The sequence below is a fragment of the Columba livia genome, chromosome 21, assembly GCF_036013475.1.
Source record: "Columba livia isolate bColLiv1 breed racing homer chromosome 21, bColLiv1.pat.W.v2, whole genome shotgun sequence".
In the NCBI taxonomy this organism is placed as follows: Eukaryota; Metazoa; Chordata; class Aves; order Columbiformes; family Columbidae; genus Columba; species Columba livia.
Genome location: NC_088622.1, coordinates 2,709,779 through 2,725,182, shown reverse-complemented (window position 1 = coordinate 2,725,182; position 15,404 = coordinate 2,709,779). Strand labels below are relative to the sequence as shown.

Below are 15,404 nucleotides of genomic sequence, written 5' to 3'. Positions count from 1 at the left end.
CAAATTTCAGGTGTGCAGGTGTTGGTTGTTACTGAAAGAGCAGTAAATTCTTGTGAAGAACCAGAGAATGTCACGTAAAGGAGGGGCGCTTGCATCTCTGCCAGCTCTGCTTCTCTTTGTTGGTCAAAATGATATCTAGCTCCTCTTTTTGAATATACATTATGTCTACACTGGGATTATATCCAGCTTTATATCCAGTTTAATCTCCTACTTCTTTGGCCAGATCTTTCATTTGTTTTAAACCTGGAGGTAGCTAATGCAGATACTGAGGGGTAAGGTTGGCTTTTGGGCAGCGAATTCCTGCCTTTGGAGAGAAGAGAGGTGAGCTGCTCCACCTGAGCAGCCTGCAGGACTGCGCTTGGGAGGAGCACATGGAGAGCCTACCTGGACAAATAAGCCCTGGTGATGCCCAGAGCTAATTAAATTGCAGTCACGATGGGGATGTAATAATGCCAAATGGAAGAAGAAAGAAAAAGTACATATAATGGGGTCTGTGGTTCCTTAGGAACATAGCGAGGCAGCCTGCACTGGGGAGATTCAGTAAGAGGCTTAACAACATCTGCAAAGGTAGAGCAAGTGTGCTCAGACGCCCCGGGGGGAGCGCGCGGGTGGGAGGGGAGGGCAGGCGTTGAGCCTAATGAGAATATAAAAGTCGCTTCCAAATGGATCAGATAAAGGCGAGGCAGCAGACAGGGTACATACAGCACGGGCACCGCGGAGGGGCTTACCTTGAGAGCGGATGATGGCACAAGGCGCTTTTAATCTTAATTGAGAGAGAGAGACGCGCACACACAAGGATGAGCAGAGCCAGGGCTGCTTGACAAAGGCGCAGTAGCAAAGCTGAGGGTTTGCACATCAAACACGGATTTAGAGCCCCGTTAAGCAGCTAGTGGTGTGTCTGTAAACAAGTCCAATCCCCTCTATCCAGTTTGGCTAATGCAGCCTGCCAGGGCTCGCCCGGGGTGCGGGAGGACGCGGGAAGCCTTGCGGGGCTCCATGGCTCACGTGTGTGCTTTGCACGCTGCGTTAGGGTTTGAACTGGCATGTTGCAATAGAGCCCTGGGCCCAAAGCCCTCAATTATTCCCCCCTGCAAAGATCCTGTTTGTTTCTCCTCTTTCTCAAATACCCTCCGTTCCGCAGCGGCAGATTTTGTGACTTTCCAGTGGCAGTAGGGCTGTTTGCGTGGATGGATGTGGAGGGATCAGGCTCGCTGATGCTGGAGGAAGGTGGTAGATCTTCCCTCTCTTCCTTGGGCTCCTTGTGATGAGAGGGACTCGGCTCGATGTCTGAATGTTGGCTGAGAAAGGGCACTGAATGGAGACAAGGCAGAATATCAGCTCTCGCACCAAACAGCAAGCGATTTGCCGGGGTTCTGCATGTGGGACTGTGTGTGGATCAAAGGCCCTTTCCCCAGTGGTTAGCGGCCTCTTTGGCTCTGGTGTGGGAAGCAGCAGAAGGCCAGGTTTCCAGTGGTGTTCCTGGGGAGCTTGGGCTTTTTCTAGGGGTTGTTGGTCAATGCGATGGAGGTGACAAACCCCAAAAGCCTCAGCCTGGGAGCAGTGGTGCGACCAGTGTAGTTGCGTTTTAACTTGCGATGATTCCTGTGGAAATCACACACAATAGGGAGATGTGACATCTGTGTCCCACTGCATTGGAGGCCACGTATACCTGGTGCTTCTGGAACAGCAGTGTTCATCTGCATGTCTCCAGAACATGTGAGATATCTCTCTTTTCTCTCTGTGAGGTCATTTTTTCTTCTGTATTAATGCTCTTGTCTCATCTTTTCACTTGATGCTCTGTTGACTAAGCAAGGGAGAAGCTTCAGGAGTGAACTGTAAACAGATTCACATTCAAAAACTGGTCTTGGAGTTTTTGTTGACAAGGCGGTGCTTGTGCTCACACACGTGCGTCTGGAGCTGGTGGAACTAATTGTCCCACTTGGTTTGGGCTGATCCCTGAACTCTGTGCCTGCTATGGAGGGCGTCCCAGGGACTTCATCTGGCTTTGCACTGAGACCCAGAGCTTTCAGCTGCTAATGAGCAGTTAATATTGGGGGTGAAAAAGAATTGGGATCAGGGTTGTTGTAGCTAATGACTAGAGACAGAGTCACAGTGAACGGCTGTTTTCTGAGCGTGTGATAATGAGCTAGGATGCAGACGTGTTTGTTTAACAAAGCCAAACAACAACAAAAAGCAGAAGCGTTTTATTGAACTACTGCCTTAAATTGAGCAGAAAATCAGCACCAAATGGGCATCTAAGAGTTGTGAGCCCAGCCACCTTTACGTGTTTCACCATTAAGGACAGTTGTTTGCCTGGGCAACGTGTGTGTCCGTCAGTGCCATTCATCCTCTTGGCTCGGATCTGGAGGTCTGTCCTTCCTTCATGTTCTCCTTAAGTTCATTTTTATTTCTTCCGAAGCCTTGTGGGAGTGGGTGGGAACCAGCATCCTTCTGTAGCACAAACACAGGTCTGGGGAGGTGGAGGAAAAATGGGAAGGCCCAACATGGAAGCGTTTCCTTTTGCTGTGCCCTGCAGCAGCACTTGCAGCATCGGTTAGCGCACGGGATTTTGCTGCTGTAAATGTTAAGGTTTTATTCTCTATTCTGGCAGGTGGGTCAGCCACCAGACTCATGGCCAGTCCGTGTTGTGGTTTTGAAACTGGAATAAACACCCACTCTTTCCATCTTTCCTTACATCTCTAGGAAGAGCAAGATTATCCTGCTTCCAAAAATAAGCTCTTCCCCGCCCCCTGCTTCCACCTCCTTCTCCAGGTGCCTCACAGGCAGCTGGTAAAGAGCTGAAAACAAATCATCGGTGCGGTGACATCTCACTGATGTTATATATAGAAATCCAGTACGGATGGTAATGTGGCACCTTGTCCACCGTCGCTGCAGGGAGGGGAGGCAGCGGGCGAGTTCTGACCCCGCCACACGTCAGCCTGGAGCCTCAGAGCCGGGGCTTTGACACCGTCCTGCGGTGCCGCCGCCTCACGTCACGTGTGAACAGGCTTGGGCTGTCTTAGGATGGAGGGCCGCGCGTAGGAAAGACTTTATCAATGGTTTACTGTGAGCACGAAGAGGGTCGACTCCCTATTTCATTAATTTGTCAGCTCTGCACAATCTTTTTGTTCCAAATTCCTTCTCTTTGCTCTTTCCCCCTTTCCTGCTCCTTTCCCTCCTCCTCGCATTTCTTTGATTCTCAAACCCTTTCTACCCCCCTTCCTTTTGCACTCTTAATCCCCCTCTCACATACGCACCTTCATCCTTCCCACTCCTCTTCCTCTCTTTAGTTCCCTTGTCCTCCTCCCCGTTCTCCCTTCCCCACCCTCTCTCCATCTCCGGGCTCCTTGGGAAGAAGACAATTTGAGGTTCTTTCCGCTCGGCTCTCAGCTGAGAGGCTCCTTCCCTCAAGCCAATCAATGGCCGCCTTTCAGCCCCAGTAGGGCTTGGCAAACATGAGATCAATAAGTTATTAGCACCATTCTGTCAGCTGTAATGTGGAGATTGATCGGGGCCGGGGCTCCTGCATGCTGCCTGGCACTTCCCCGGCCTGATAAAGATGACAGATTAAGGGAATAAGAAAAAGGAATTAAGGAGTCTGGCTGTCAAAGCTGTCACAGGCTGGAGGAGTGCTGCTTTTTTCAGGGGCTGGATGAGTGCCATCGGACATTTAAATGGTGCTAAGGGTACAAGCACCACCAGCGGCTCTAGAAATCACTATCTTCAGCGTTCACTTTTCAGAAGAAATGCTGGGAGGCTTGTGGAAGGAGCGGCCAGAGGACTGAGGGAGGTACCTGTCAGAGGAATGATGCTGGTTTTCATAGCTTTTTATCCCTGACGCATAAATTGAGGCCAAACAGCCTTTGCCCAAGAGGTTTGTGGTCCCTCAAGAAGAACCTGATCCTTACTGGAACCGTGTTTAAGTCTTGTGATTTAACGAGCTTCCCTCTTCTTCTGTCTTACCCACTAGAACAGGCTCCTTTCTAGAAAGTCTCCAAAAGGCCTGGACTTCCAGCGCACCCCCCCAGCCTCATTTCTTACATCTCTTCTGGAAGAGAGTGGGGATTCACAAGTTTGTGATTGCTAAAAAGCCTTTCTGCAGCACATAAAATTAATTCAGCTCTCTCTCTCAAGTGCAGTATATCCTCTCTGTGAGTGTTTTTTCATACTCTGCATATTTACCACCTTCCTATGGCTTGGTGCATGCTGTAAAAATGAATTTTGTGAGGATCTGGGAGACAAGGGGATGTTGGTGCGCCTTGTCTAATAAAGAGCCTCATTACAGAGGGGATGGTGGCTCCAGCATGACCTGCACCTCCCTCTGCTTCGCTCCTCGGGAACTGAAATATTGGACAGTCCTTTCAGGTGCTTATTTGCAGCCACGCGAATGGAGCGGGCGCAGGGAGGTGGGAAGGAGCAGGCTGCTGTTTGCATGGGAGGAGGAAAGGCAGATGGCTTAGAGCTGAGAGAGGGGATGCGGCTGCTCCTCACGCCTGGAAAGGATGGTTGATGATGTTAGACATTGGGAATCCTTCTGCTCAACTACTGTCTTGCTGCATGCGCCTGCAGCTTTCAGGTCTGCCCTGGTTAACTCACGTTTAGGAAGGGGTGGGTGACACTGGGTCTGCCTTTGGGGTGCTCCTTTCTGTGTAACGCACTGCGATCAGCCAGTGATGGGCACCGACTCTTGACCATCGGAGTCCTTCTCTGATATTGAGTGACTGCACAACCATTCTGCCAAAGTTAAGTTGTCTCAAAGTGAGCAGGAAATAGAAAATATTTGATTACTCACTATTGCATCCTCCTTGCTTTGTAGTAAGACACCGTTAGTGGGTCCCATTCCTCCCCCTGATTTCTTTCCTGGTTTCCTCCTGTTTCCAAAAGCCTCTTGTCACAGGGACCTTGATGAGTGATGCTTAGGGGCCGTTTGTGGACCCCTTGGTCTGGGCTGGGGACAGTCTAGAGTCAGCAGTGCCCAGCGTGCTCTGCTGTTCCTGCTGTTCACACTGGTACCACAGCCAGCCAAAGGATGCTGCTTCCCGCCCTGGAGAGCTTGCAATCTAAATCTAAATGACAACCAACAAATAGATATAGATGTGGTGACATAAAGGAACAACGAGATAACCCAGTGCAATAGCTAAGGTTTGAAGCCTGCTGCCTGCAGTGTCCCTCAAGCCGTTAAGCTACCTTTATTTTGCAGCTATTTTGAACACCCACTTTGCTGAGATCCAGCTGTATTTCCCCCTCCCTTGCTAGAACTAACCCTGCCCCATGAGCTGCCGTGCACTTGTATTGTTCTGGGATCCCAAGTTCCAGGAGCCCACTGCTTCCCTTCCCCCCGCTCTTCCCCAACAATTTATTATTTATTTTTCCATTCTCCTTGCCCTCAGTTAAATTATGGCCTGTTATTCCCATGACCTTGTGCTTCACTCTCCCTTTGTTCCATTGATTCCCGCTGGCGAGGGATGGGGCCGATGCGCAGGCAGACTCCGCGCCGCTGTGTGCAGCCGCTGCGCGGCCCCTGGCCCGCCGGCCTTTGTTGAGAGCAGCTCTGGGCCTGCTGGGGCTCGGCAAACTGCTGGTGCTTCTGACAAAGGCACAAGCCCGTCGCTGGGGAAGTCAAGTCTCCAGGGTCCCCGCAAACCTGTCACATTCGGCGCAGGGACGGACTGAGCGCCGGAGCTTGGGCTGAGCGGCTCCTCTGGTGGCAGCCGGTTTGTGCCAAGGGAAAGGGGAGAGCTGAATAAACTGAGATGCTGCCAAGACATCTCAGACTGGTCAGTGGGAGTTGTCATCCCCAGGGTTTGAGTCTGATGAGGGAGTGAAGAGCAAGGGAGGATGTTTTTCTCCTCTTAAAACCATGTGAAAGGACGTGGAAAGAGGCCTCTTGTTACACGTTGGCTGGCTGAGCCTGCATGATTTCCCATGGAAGTTGGCTCAGTTCTTTGTTTACTCGGGACTTCTGGGTCCAAGAAGCTTTGGGAGCAAAACCAACGATATGGGCAGGGAGCATGAGATAGGTCTTGATCCCTTCCCGTTGTGTCTGCACATAACACAGCGCAGAAAAGTCCTTGGCTGTAATTTGGACTCATTCTGTAGTCCCACCCATTTAACAGCACCGGGACAGCAAAAATGGTATGACCACCTCACACTTGTCATTTCTCCAGGTGAAACCCTGTGTCCAGTTGCTGGGACGTGGGCTCAGTTCGCACCCTGCGTCGTATGGTGCGTCTTCTCTGCTGTAAAGAGTGGAGATACAATCCCTCTGTCTTTGGGAAAACCTAGAGATAGGTTTTCTAATCTTCCTGGCTGACTTAGGCTCCCAAGTTCTCTCTTCAAAGCTGATAATGAGGCTCAGGATTCTTAGATGTGTTGGTGAACATGACTCTGCTGAGGATTAGAGGCAGTGCCGGAGCACAGAGCACCAATACTTCAGGTGACGTTTCCACCCGTGGCCCCTACTTGATGTGTCTCAAGTCCAAAGAGGACTGTGATTAGATAAACCCTGGCTTGTACAGAAGCTCATTTTATGGTGCATACGCGCATCCTTTCTCTTTATGGTTGCAAAGCCTTTGGGTGATATTTCCGTAAGGGGGCAGAATTGCCGTCCTTCTCCAGCCGACCTGCTTTCCTGGCCTGTCTCCGTTCCCGTTTGGCTCTAGAAGTGCAGCAGGTGAGTGCTGGACTTTCTCTTCCCATGAAAGGGGGGGAAAAATCCACTTTGATTTCTAGATCTTTGTGGGGGTGGGGAATATTTGACTTTGTTTCCCAAAACCCCTTTGGGTTACTTTCTGTGCTGCCTTGTTGGGCCAGGAGGATCTGGGGACCTGCGTGTGAGACCTGGGGGGTGTGTTGTACCGGGCACAGTCAGTGATCAGTATGCTTGGGGCTTCCTCTGCAACTCCGTGCCTGCGTCATTGCCTGGTCTGGCTTCATAATGTAACAGCTCTGCTGATAATGTCTTTTGTTTTCAGCTTGAATATTAAAGAACGTCGCTGATTTGGCTTCATTTTGACTGAAATGCTCTGTAGAAGGCAGGAGAGAGGAGACACAAGAGGATGTATTTTCTTTTTTGAGGGGAAGCCTCCTGCCCGTCCCTCCCCATCCTCCAAGGTGAACAGCTGGAACAGCTGTCTCTGGCTTTCTGGTCAATGAGTAGCAATGTACTCTGAATGCACAACCTGTCTCAGAGGGCGGTGAGACATCCAGAATCCCCACTGCCAACTCATTTGCAAAACATATTTGGTTTTGCTGCTGCAAAGACCAGGGGAGATGGGCTGTGGATGCTCCCATCCCAATGCCATCAGCCACTGTCCGGTTCTTTGTGTGCGAGTGCAAAGGATGGGGGGATGAATGGCAGGTGGACATAAAGGGATGAATTTAGAGTCTGGGTCCTGTAAAAGGGCACGTGTTTGGCGGTCCTAAGTGATTTTCTGAAGCCGTGCATGTGGTTTAAGCTGTAGAGAGGAAAGGATTGGTGCTGTGACACAATACGTTGCCATTTAGGTTCTACCCTGGAATCTGGGAGTTCACTAAGTAACTAATGAAAATGTGACCTGCCTCTTCCCTGCTTTGCAGCTGAGAAAGCTGAGGGGGGTGCGTGACTTCTTACAACACTGGGCTGGAATTCAAACGATTGGTATTCAGCCCTGTGCTCTCCCACTGACTGAGTAAATTTGGGGTGGATTGTTAGACCTTTGAGCCTCAATACTTGCTACTGATGATAATTATTCCCTTTTCCTTGCTTACTGTATATCTCATTGATTTAGTCCCCACACCTCTGGGGGCAGAGGCAGTTTCTCACATATCCCAGGACTTTGCCTTAAATGAAGGCAAAAAAAGGAGGAAAATTTTGATTTTGTGATCCGACTGCCATAAAAACTGTCACAGGCCAACCTAAATACAAACTCAGCGTGTGGGATTTGGTGCTTTGGTACAATGTGAACCTGAGATGCTGGAATGAAAATGCTGCAGATCATCCTAGAGATGAATGCACTACTGTGGGATCTCTCTGGAGCGCCAGGTTCAAGTCTCGACTGAAAGTCATCGGGGACCTTTCCCCGTGGCGTGGCACGCTCACATTTGTGCCAAAAAGTGGGTGTTTTGGAGGTGGTTGGGGCTTGGGGCTGGTGGAGCCGGTGCTGTTGCAGAGTTGCTGTGCGATCTTGGTCTTTCCCTGCAGAAGTGCAGCCGGTTGGAGCGCGGTGGAACCCGCTGACGTGTCTGGGAAGAGCAGGGATGGTGGAGTCGGAGCCACCGTCTGCCGGCAGATGGGTGCGTGGGGTGGGAGTGGAATCGCAGGAGAGAAGGAGCGATAGGAGGGTAGCGAGGTGCCTTGGCAGAGCTGTGAAATCAAGGAATCTTTACTGCTCATATTCTAATTGCTGTCACATGGAACTGGTGCTTCTGTCACCGTGGTTTTTTTCCACGGAGTCTCTTCTGCCTGGTGTACATCAGAACAAACCCTGGTGGACTCTGCTGCCTCCTGCCCAGGCTGGGAGGGGTGAGCAGAGCGATGGGACTTTGTTGTTTCAAAGCCACAAATCCCAGATGCGAACCCTTCTGAGGAGGATATATGATTTGGCCTCCAGCGCTGAGGGTTTGCAGCATCAGACTTATCATTTCCAGGAAAATCAGCATGAAGAACGAAGAGTTCCATGGGGAGGGAGCTTGTGACTCTGTTTGTGCTGGGTGGCCAGGTACTTCCTAGCATTGGTGCTGGCTTGGCAAGCTGACGCTCTTTGTGGCTTTGGAGAAGTTATTAAAAGGGTAAACTGAGGCAGGAGGCTTGATAAAATTCAAATTGTATTGAAAGGCTGACTCAACACCTGGAATGTGAAGGGCTGAGGAAACTTCATAGCTGCCACTGGCTGACTCGGTCCTTTCCCATCTGTCAGTTGTATACAACAAACACCGCTGTATTTACCTTGCTGTTGGTTGTGGATGGTTGCGAAGCCTCTGCGGTTGTCTCCGAGTGCCAGTTTTGTTAACGGGCGGGGTGGCAGGGTCACGGCAAGATAAGATCGGAGGCAGCTCGCGCTCTGTAAAACCTTGAAACGCCGCTCGTAACTTTGCGGCGTTCCAGAATTGCTCCGTGGAGAAAGGCAGCGCCGAGCAGGCTCTGCCGGGGCGTCTGCGCTCTGCACCTCCCGACACATACAGCGCCAGGGCAGGAACCTGCGCTTGCTTGGCTGAATTCAAAGTAGCGTGGAGCGATTGTGACTCCGAGGAACAGTTGCTTGGCTGAAAATGTCCCCTGGAACATAAATAATTGTGTTGTTCTTATAAATAGCACCGAGGGGATTTGTAATCTTTCTTAACCAACACACTTTGGGCAAATTGCGGCAGCTTTGCATGCGTGTTGACTCACGGGCAGATGCAGCGTTCACTTACTCAAATATGGTGCTTGTTTGTGAGATTATTTTTTTTAAGACACTGCATCTTTAACAAGCCCTTGATAGATGAGAATTTGATGCTCGCAGTGACAAACGGTCCCTTCCTTCCTGCCCATATGCAACATCATGCTTTCAGTTTCCCCAGCGTTATTATGGGAGGATATTGATTTTAAATCTGTTCGGGGACGCTGTAATTGTATATTAGATATTTGGTGTTGGTTTGTAGGGCTGCAGTAATGCGAAAGGCTTGAGTGTTTCCGTACAATCTAGAGGGGGAAGATTGCTGAGGACCTTGAGGTTTTGAAGGAGGAGGGGGGAAGGAAGGGGGGGAGATAGAGAGAGAGAGAGAGATACTGTGGTAGGAAGATTCAGAGATCTGTTGTGCTTTTTTGTGTGTTGTTTTTTTCCTCCCCTTCCTCTCCCCCAGTTGCTTTGCATCAGGGCATGAAAGGACTGGAAACACCAAGGGGACAAAAGGCAACAGAACAAACGATGAAACTCAGTAAGGAAATCAACCGGATTCAGAATTTATCGCTTTAAAACGTTGCATTGATCAGTGCGCGAATAGTCATTACGTGCTTTTGGGCTGCGTGATTAGGAAAGCAGATCAAGGCTCTCAAGATGATGATTTTTCTTACTTTCATTTTTTTTCCCTCTGCCTGTAATAGGTGTGTGTGTGTCTGTGTGTGCGGGAGAGAGGCAAAACACCAAAGTCTCTCTGGTTGCTTCTGCAAAGAAGAAAGTACAACCTTATCTGATACTCAGGTTTCTCACCTCTCTTCTAGATGAAATTTTAGGCAAGAGAAGAGTATGTTCTCCCAACAGCAGCAGTGAGTGTCCTTTAGAAAGCAAGAAAGCCAGAAGTGAGTCCCCAAAGGGTAAGTGCCGCTTCTCCCTCCCCCTTCCCCTTCCCCTTTCTTCTCCTTTCTTAAGAGTGGAACTTAATTGAAATTAAGGCGGGAGGGCGGCAAGGGGCTGTGCTGCGGGAGCTGGAGGATCCGCGCGGAGGGTGCATGCAGCGCCTTGGGCTTTATCTCCTCGCAGGGCGAGATAGGGATTGCCGCTTGATTAGAATAATTGTTTTACGATTAAAAAAAAGCGCAAGCTGCAGCTTTTGAGGTGGGTTTTAGGGGTGTTTCTGCTTCTCAGGGAGAATGTCTTGATTACATCTTCTATATTAAAGATACACACAGGCTTATTATGCTGGTATCTGTTCCTTTAAAGGGAAAAAAAGAAGCCTAGCAGGGAGAATAAGGCTGCCTGGTTCTTTCGCATGCATTTATGACACTGTTCCTATAGAGATGGAATCTGCGGAAGGTTTCTCGGTTTAGGGCTTTATTTTTTTGATGTCCTGATTTGTCTCGTGGTTCTTTCCCGTAAACATGATTTTTTTAAACTTTCTTTACGGCTGGCAAAGCGGAGTGGGTGATGGAGCCTGCAGTTAATGAGTTTGTATCGAGGTTGCGTAAATGAGGTTTTGCAGGCCGTTCACTTAAGAGCTTTGTTGTTAAGTTCAGACTAATTAGCTGTCAGTAATACCCATCTGAATCGCCGTGCCTAACCTGAACTCTTTGGCCATTAAAGAACAATCAAAAATAAAAGCAGACTGGTTGTCTGAAGCTGGATCCTGTTCCATGGGCTTGGAGTCCAGCAGCTGACACTTTCCAGGTGTACATTCTCCATAACCAATCCAGGCAATCTCCAAGGGGACTTTTGCAGCAGGTTGACCTGAAGCCGCCTTAAACTACATACCTTATATTATCTTATATGAAGATACATTGTGGGGACATGTTCTGCATCGTAATTTCACAAAATGTTCCTGTATATTGACTCCTCTTGACTCCTTGTCCCCAAATTGTGATTTGAAAGGCAGCATACTCTGAGATGTTGAATCCTAGTGTCACTTAATGTAATACTGCTAAAACTGCCTAAGAACGTACTAAATCTTTTCTTCCATGTAACCCTCTCCTGCCTGTTAACTCTTCAATACAAGTAGAACTGCAAAGTGTTGAGTTTGGTTTCACCCTGATAAAGTGGCTGAACTCGCCCAAATGGCTGTTTTTACCGTGGGAGCACAGGCTCGAATGACCCCATTCCATTTCTTTCCTTTGCCTTTCCCACTATTTTTGTTCCCTTGGGTGGGCCGAGTGCTATGTGAGGCAGTTAAGCTTGGCTTTGCAGCATGCACTCGGGACCTAAATCCTGCTCCTCCAGCCCAAATGACGCAGGGATTCCCCCGACTCATTAATAGAGGGTTCCTAGGAAGCCCTGAATAAAAGCAAACTTACACTTTCCACTTTTTTCTCAGAAAGCCTTCCCTGCCCTTTAAAAGAGTGTGAAACAGAATGGAAATTCTGAGCTGAGCCTGTTACTAGTGTCCCATGTTACCTGTTTTTTATTATATTAGATGATTGGGGAGCCCCTGTTCTCTCCGACACCGTGGCTGATGTTAGAATCCCATCGGAACAGTGAGGGGCTGAATAGGGGCAGAGACTTCAGTGCTTTTGGGCCTTTATATCCCCACCCCGTGCTATGAGAAGGGGTCCAAGGAGGGGCTATAGCCAGTGCAGACGATCCCCATGTTCCCAGCGCTGTAGCAAGGAACTGGTTGGAAACGGAAGGATCCACGTTGTGTGACAAGCCATTTTTAGACACCATGGACCTTAGCAGCTGTTTGCCTGGGATTTGGGAACTCGTGCTGTAAAGTCTGAGGTGGTGCCCGAGCCCCAAGCTTGGCTGGAACCCAGATGCTGGGAGCGCAGTTTGTGATTGAGGAGTGGGAAGGGAAACGAGGAACCCGTTGGTGTTTCGTAGCCCGTGAAGCCCTCCAGTGCTGGTTCTGCTCCACCTTTGGCACTCTGCGGTGGTTCACAGCCCGGGGTGGGCACTGTCCCGCTCTGCTGTCGCCCCCTGGCCCTGGGTGCAGCTCTTGGGGGCAGCTGCTTTGTCTCCAACAGCCTTTTGAAGAGGAGAGGTGACCCCGCGCCCATGACACATCTCGTGCCGCCGACAAGGCGAGGAGAAACAGAGGCGGCCGAGTAAATCATTCCCTCTCTTCGAGTGAGTGATAAAACACCTGTAGGGCTGGAAACCCTTCCAGTGGGGAAGCAGCCACCTTCCCTTCCCCCTTCCCAGCGCTCGCCGTGCGCGCACCGCAGATCAAAAGAGAGCCCTATCTCGGTGGAAACAGGGCCGCGCCGGCGCTGCTGTCAAACAGAGCAGAACGTTCTCGCGTCTAATATGGAAATGCGAGCATATCAGAGGCTGGGAGCGAGGGCTGCGCTGGCAGGTCACGGAGGAAGCTTTCTCCTCGGGAGACAGTTCCCCAGGTGAAAATCCTCACTCCTGCAGCAACAGCGTATCTGGAGATCTGCTTCTCCGATACCTCGAGACATGAAATAAAACGACCGCAAAAAGAGAGAGATCAGTATTTTTGATTCCTGTTTGAACTGCTGAGAAATAAATCTGGTAGAAGCTTTGTCGTTTGGGAAGATTTGAAACTAGGCTGGACTAAGTGCTGGAAAACACACGTAGGGAACAATGTTGTGCTCACCCCCTGGGGTGGGCTGATGAGCTCATATGCTGCTCCTTCTGCCATTCTCTTTGCTATTGTAGATCGTTTAAAACAAAACAAAATCTTTCTGCATCTTTGGTGAATGAAGTAGACCAGAACCGGAGCTGGACTAGAGCTGAGCAATTCAGATCCAGCCTCTGCCAATTCATTCTTCATTTTGGGGGGGATATCCATATGTTGGTTGCTTTGGCTAATGTCCAGTTAGGCCAAACGAAGACACAATGTTTGGCCCCATTCCTGCTAAAAAGTTCACTGCCCCCCAAACCCATGCTGCTGGATGTGGTGGGACTGGGCACGGGTCCTGTGTGCCCTGGCAAACGACAGCTCAGGCAACGCAGACCCTACAGCTACCAAGATCTGGCTTTGGACTTGGGGTGAGATGCTTTTGCAGCAGATTCCTGGAGCTGTTACTGTGTTTTGGTGAAGGGAACCTCAGCCTGTCATGGGTTTGTTGTAGCAAAGGAGGGGAGGCAGGCTGGGAGCTCCTGGGGTTGCTGGGGGAGGATGAACCTAATAAAAGGTTGTGCAGCAATGACGTGTCCTTCCGGCTGAGCAGAGAACTTGAGTGCTCTGAGAGCCCAAATTCCCTGTGGCTGCTGCCATGGGGACCCTGCGGTGCTCGTGGAGGCGGGAGAGCTGTGTTGCCCTTGGCTGGGGCGGACGGGGAGGGATGCTGGAGAGCGAGAAGCCCAACAGATGCCTCCTGGGCTGTGCCTCCCTGTGCCAGAGTCCATTTCACACCTGGCGGCTGGAAGAGATTTGGCGAGATCAGTCTCCCGCATTACCCCTGGTAATGACAAAAGCAGACAGTAAAGCTGCAGCAGAGCTGGAATTATCGCTGGCTGAGTCATGTGAAATCTTCCAAGTTTTAAGTGTGGAAATCCAGCCTTTCCCTAGACTCCTCCTTCCTCTTAGCCTCCCCTTGCCACCCTCATTCTTTCCCCCCTCCTAGCACCTGAAATCTGCTCTGCGCCTGATCCAATAGAGTTTATGGTAATTAAGTGTTATTAAATCCCCTTCCCCCTCCCTCTTTTCCCTAATGACACATCTGGGTGGGGGGGCAATCTGTGTTTTTCTAAATCAGGTCTGTGGCATGCGGCTTTGCTCCTTAGACCTTTGGTTAAGAGCATCAGAAGGGAACTGAAACAGTTCTGCGTTCCTGGGGGAGGCGGCAGGAGCAGCAAAAGAGCTGAGGAGGGTGTTGAATCTGTGCCACAGAGTGACCTGGCGGGATGGGGACACGGAAGGGAGTTCTGCCCCCACCTCCCTGCTCCTTCCACAGCGTCTGGCAGGTTTGGGAGTGGGAGGGAGCCGGTGTGGTGTCTTGCACAGCCTCCTTCTTCGAATCTGGCTTCAAAGTGTGATGCACAGTGCAGGGTGGGGACCAGCTCCTTGCTACAGCAGCTTGAGCCAGGCCATGAACCTGTGATGGACACAGGAAACCTGTGGTCCCCGAGATGCAGATGCTTGTCACTGGGGCAGAGATCAGTGGCTGGAGATGCAGCCACAAATCGCTATGCTGAGCGAGAACCCTTTCAGAGCTGGACGTCTGACCTGAGCTGGGGGGACTCCTTTTGCAGATGAAGAGCGCCTTGGGAGCCAGTGGTGCAACCCTTTGTTATTGAAACTTTGACTCTTTAATTGTTGTTAGTTATTATTATTTAATATTGTTATTAGCCCCTCTGTGTTTGGTGGGGAGGTGGTTTCATTACAACATGTGAAGGTTGCATCCCCCAAATCTGAGCCCCTGCATGTTGTGTAATGATTTGGTGGCAGACAGCACTTGCTGCTAATGGCCTCTCATTCTGGCCAAGGCAGAGGTGATCCAGTCCCTGAGCTTTTGTGGCAGGGCGTATTTTACAGATACCATCTCTTGGACCATATTTGTTTGCTACAAGCTCTTTTCTGAATGGCCATGGGGCCTTTCTCTCACCTGAGATCCACAGCTCTTTTCCCAGCAAGGTGTCCAACACCTGCATATTTGTCACAGCGGTGACACTGGTGCAAAGTGTCCTGTGCTCAGAGCCATCCCTTTGACTCCGGAGCCAGTCTGGCGGCAGAGTCACCTGCCGTGAGCCCCGAGGGACTCTGTGAGATGAGATGGGTGCAGGAGCGCGAATCTGGGGCACACGGTGGGGTGGTCTCGTCGTGCACTGAACTCAGCGGTGGTCTCGGGGGAGCCCGTCCAACCCCCCCCCCCCCGCCTTGTGCCTGTTGAGGTTGTTACTGGGAGTTCCTCTCCCAGTAATGAAAAGGTTTTGCCTGTGGGGAAGATCCAAGATAAAATAGTGTTGGAGCAGCTACCGCCAAGGCGGAGAATGGTAATTACTCAGAGTTCTGCTTACAGTAAACACGGAGCTCCTGTGGTTTTATCTCCCTGAGTGCTGGACTGGGATCCCAAGGAGCAGGCAGGGCCTTCCTCCCTCCTGGGCCGT

The 15,404-nt window shown here is 50.5% G+C and overlaps 1 protein-coding gene across 18 annotated transcripts in view; it reads left to right on the top strand.

Annotated features, from left to right (window-relative positions):
- The window catches only part of SAMD11 (sterile alpha motif domain containing 11), a 97,803-nt gene that overhangs the window by 53,806 nt on the left and 28,593 nt on the right, over window positions 1-15,404 (top strand). For 17 of the 18 annotated variants that reach the window (XM_065037962.1, XM_065037963.1, XM_065037965.1 and 14 more), the window contains one exon: window positions 10,181-10,273. The exons of the other annotated variant lie outside the window; for it this stretch is intronic. In XM_065037962.1, the coding sequence (XP_064894034.1) occupies window positions 10,181-10,273 (93 nt within the window). The remainder of the gene's footprint in view (window positions 1-10,180; window positions 10,274-15,404) is intronic. 18 annotated transcript variants of the gene reach the window in all.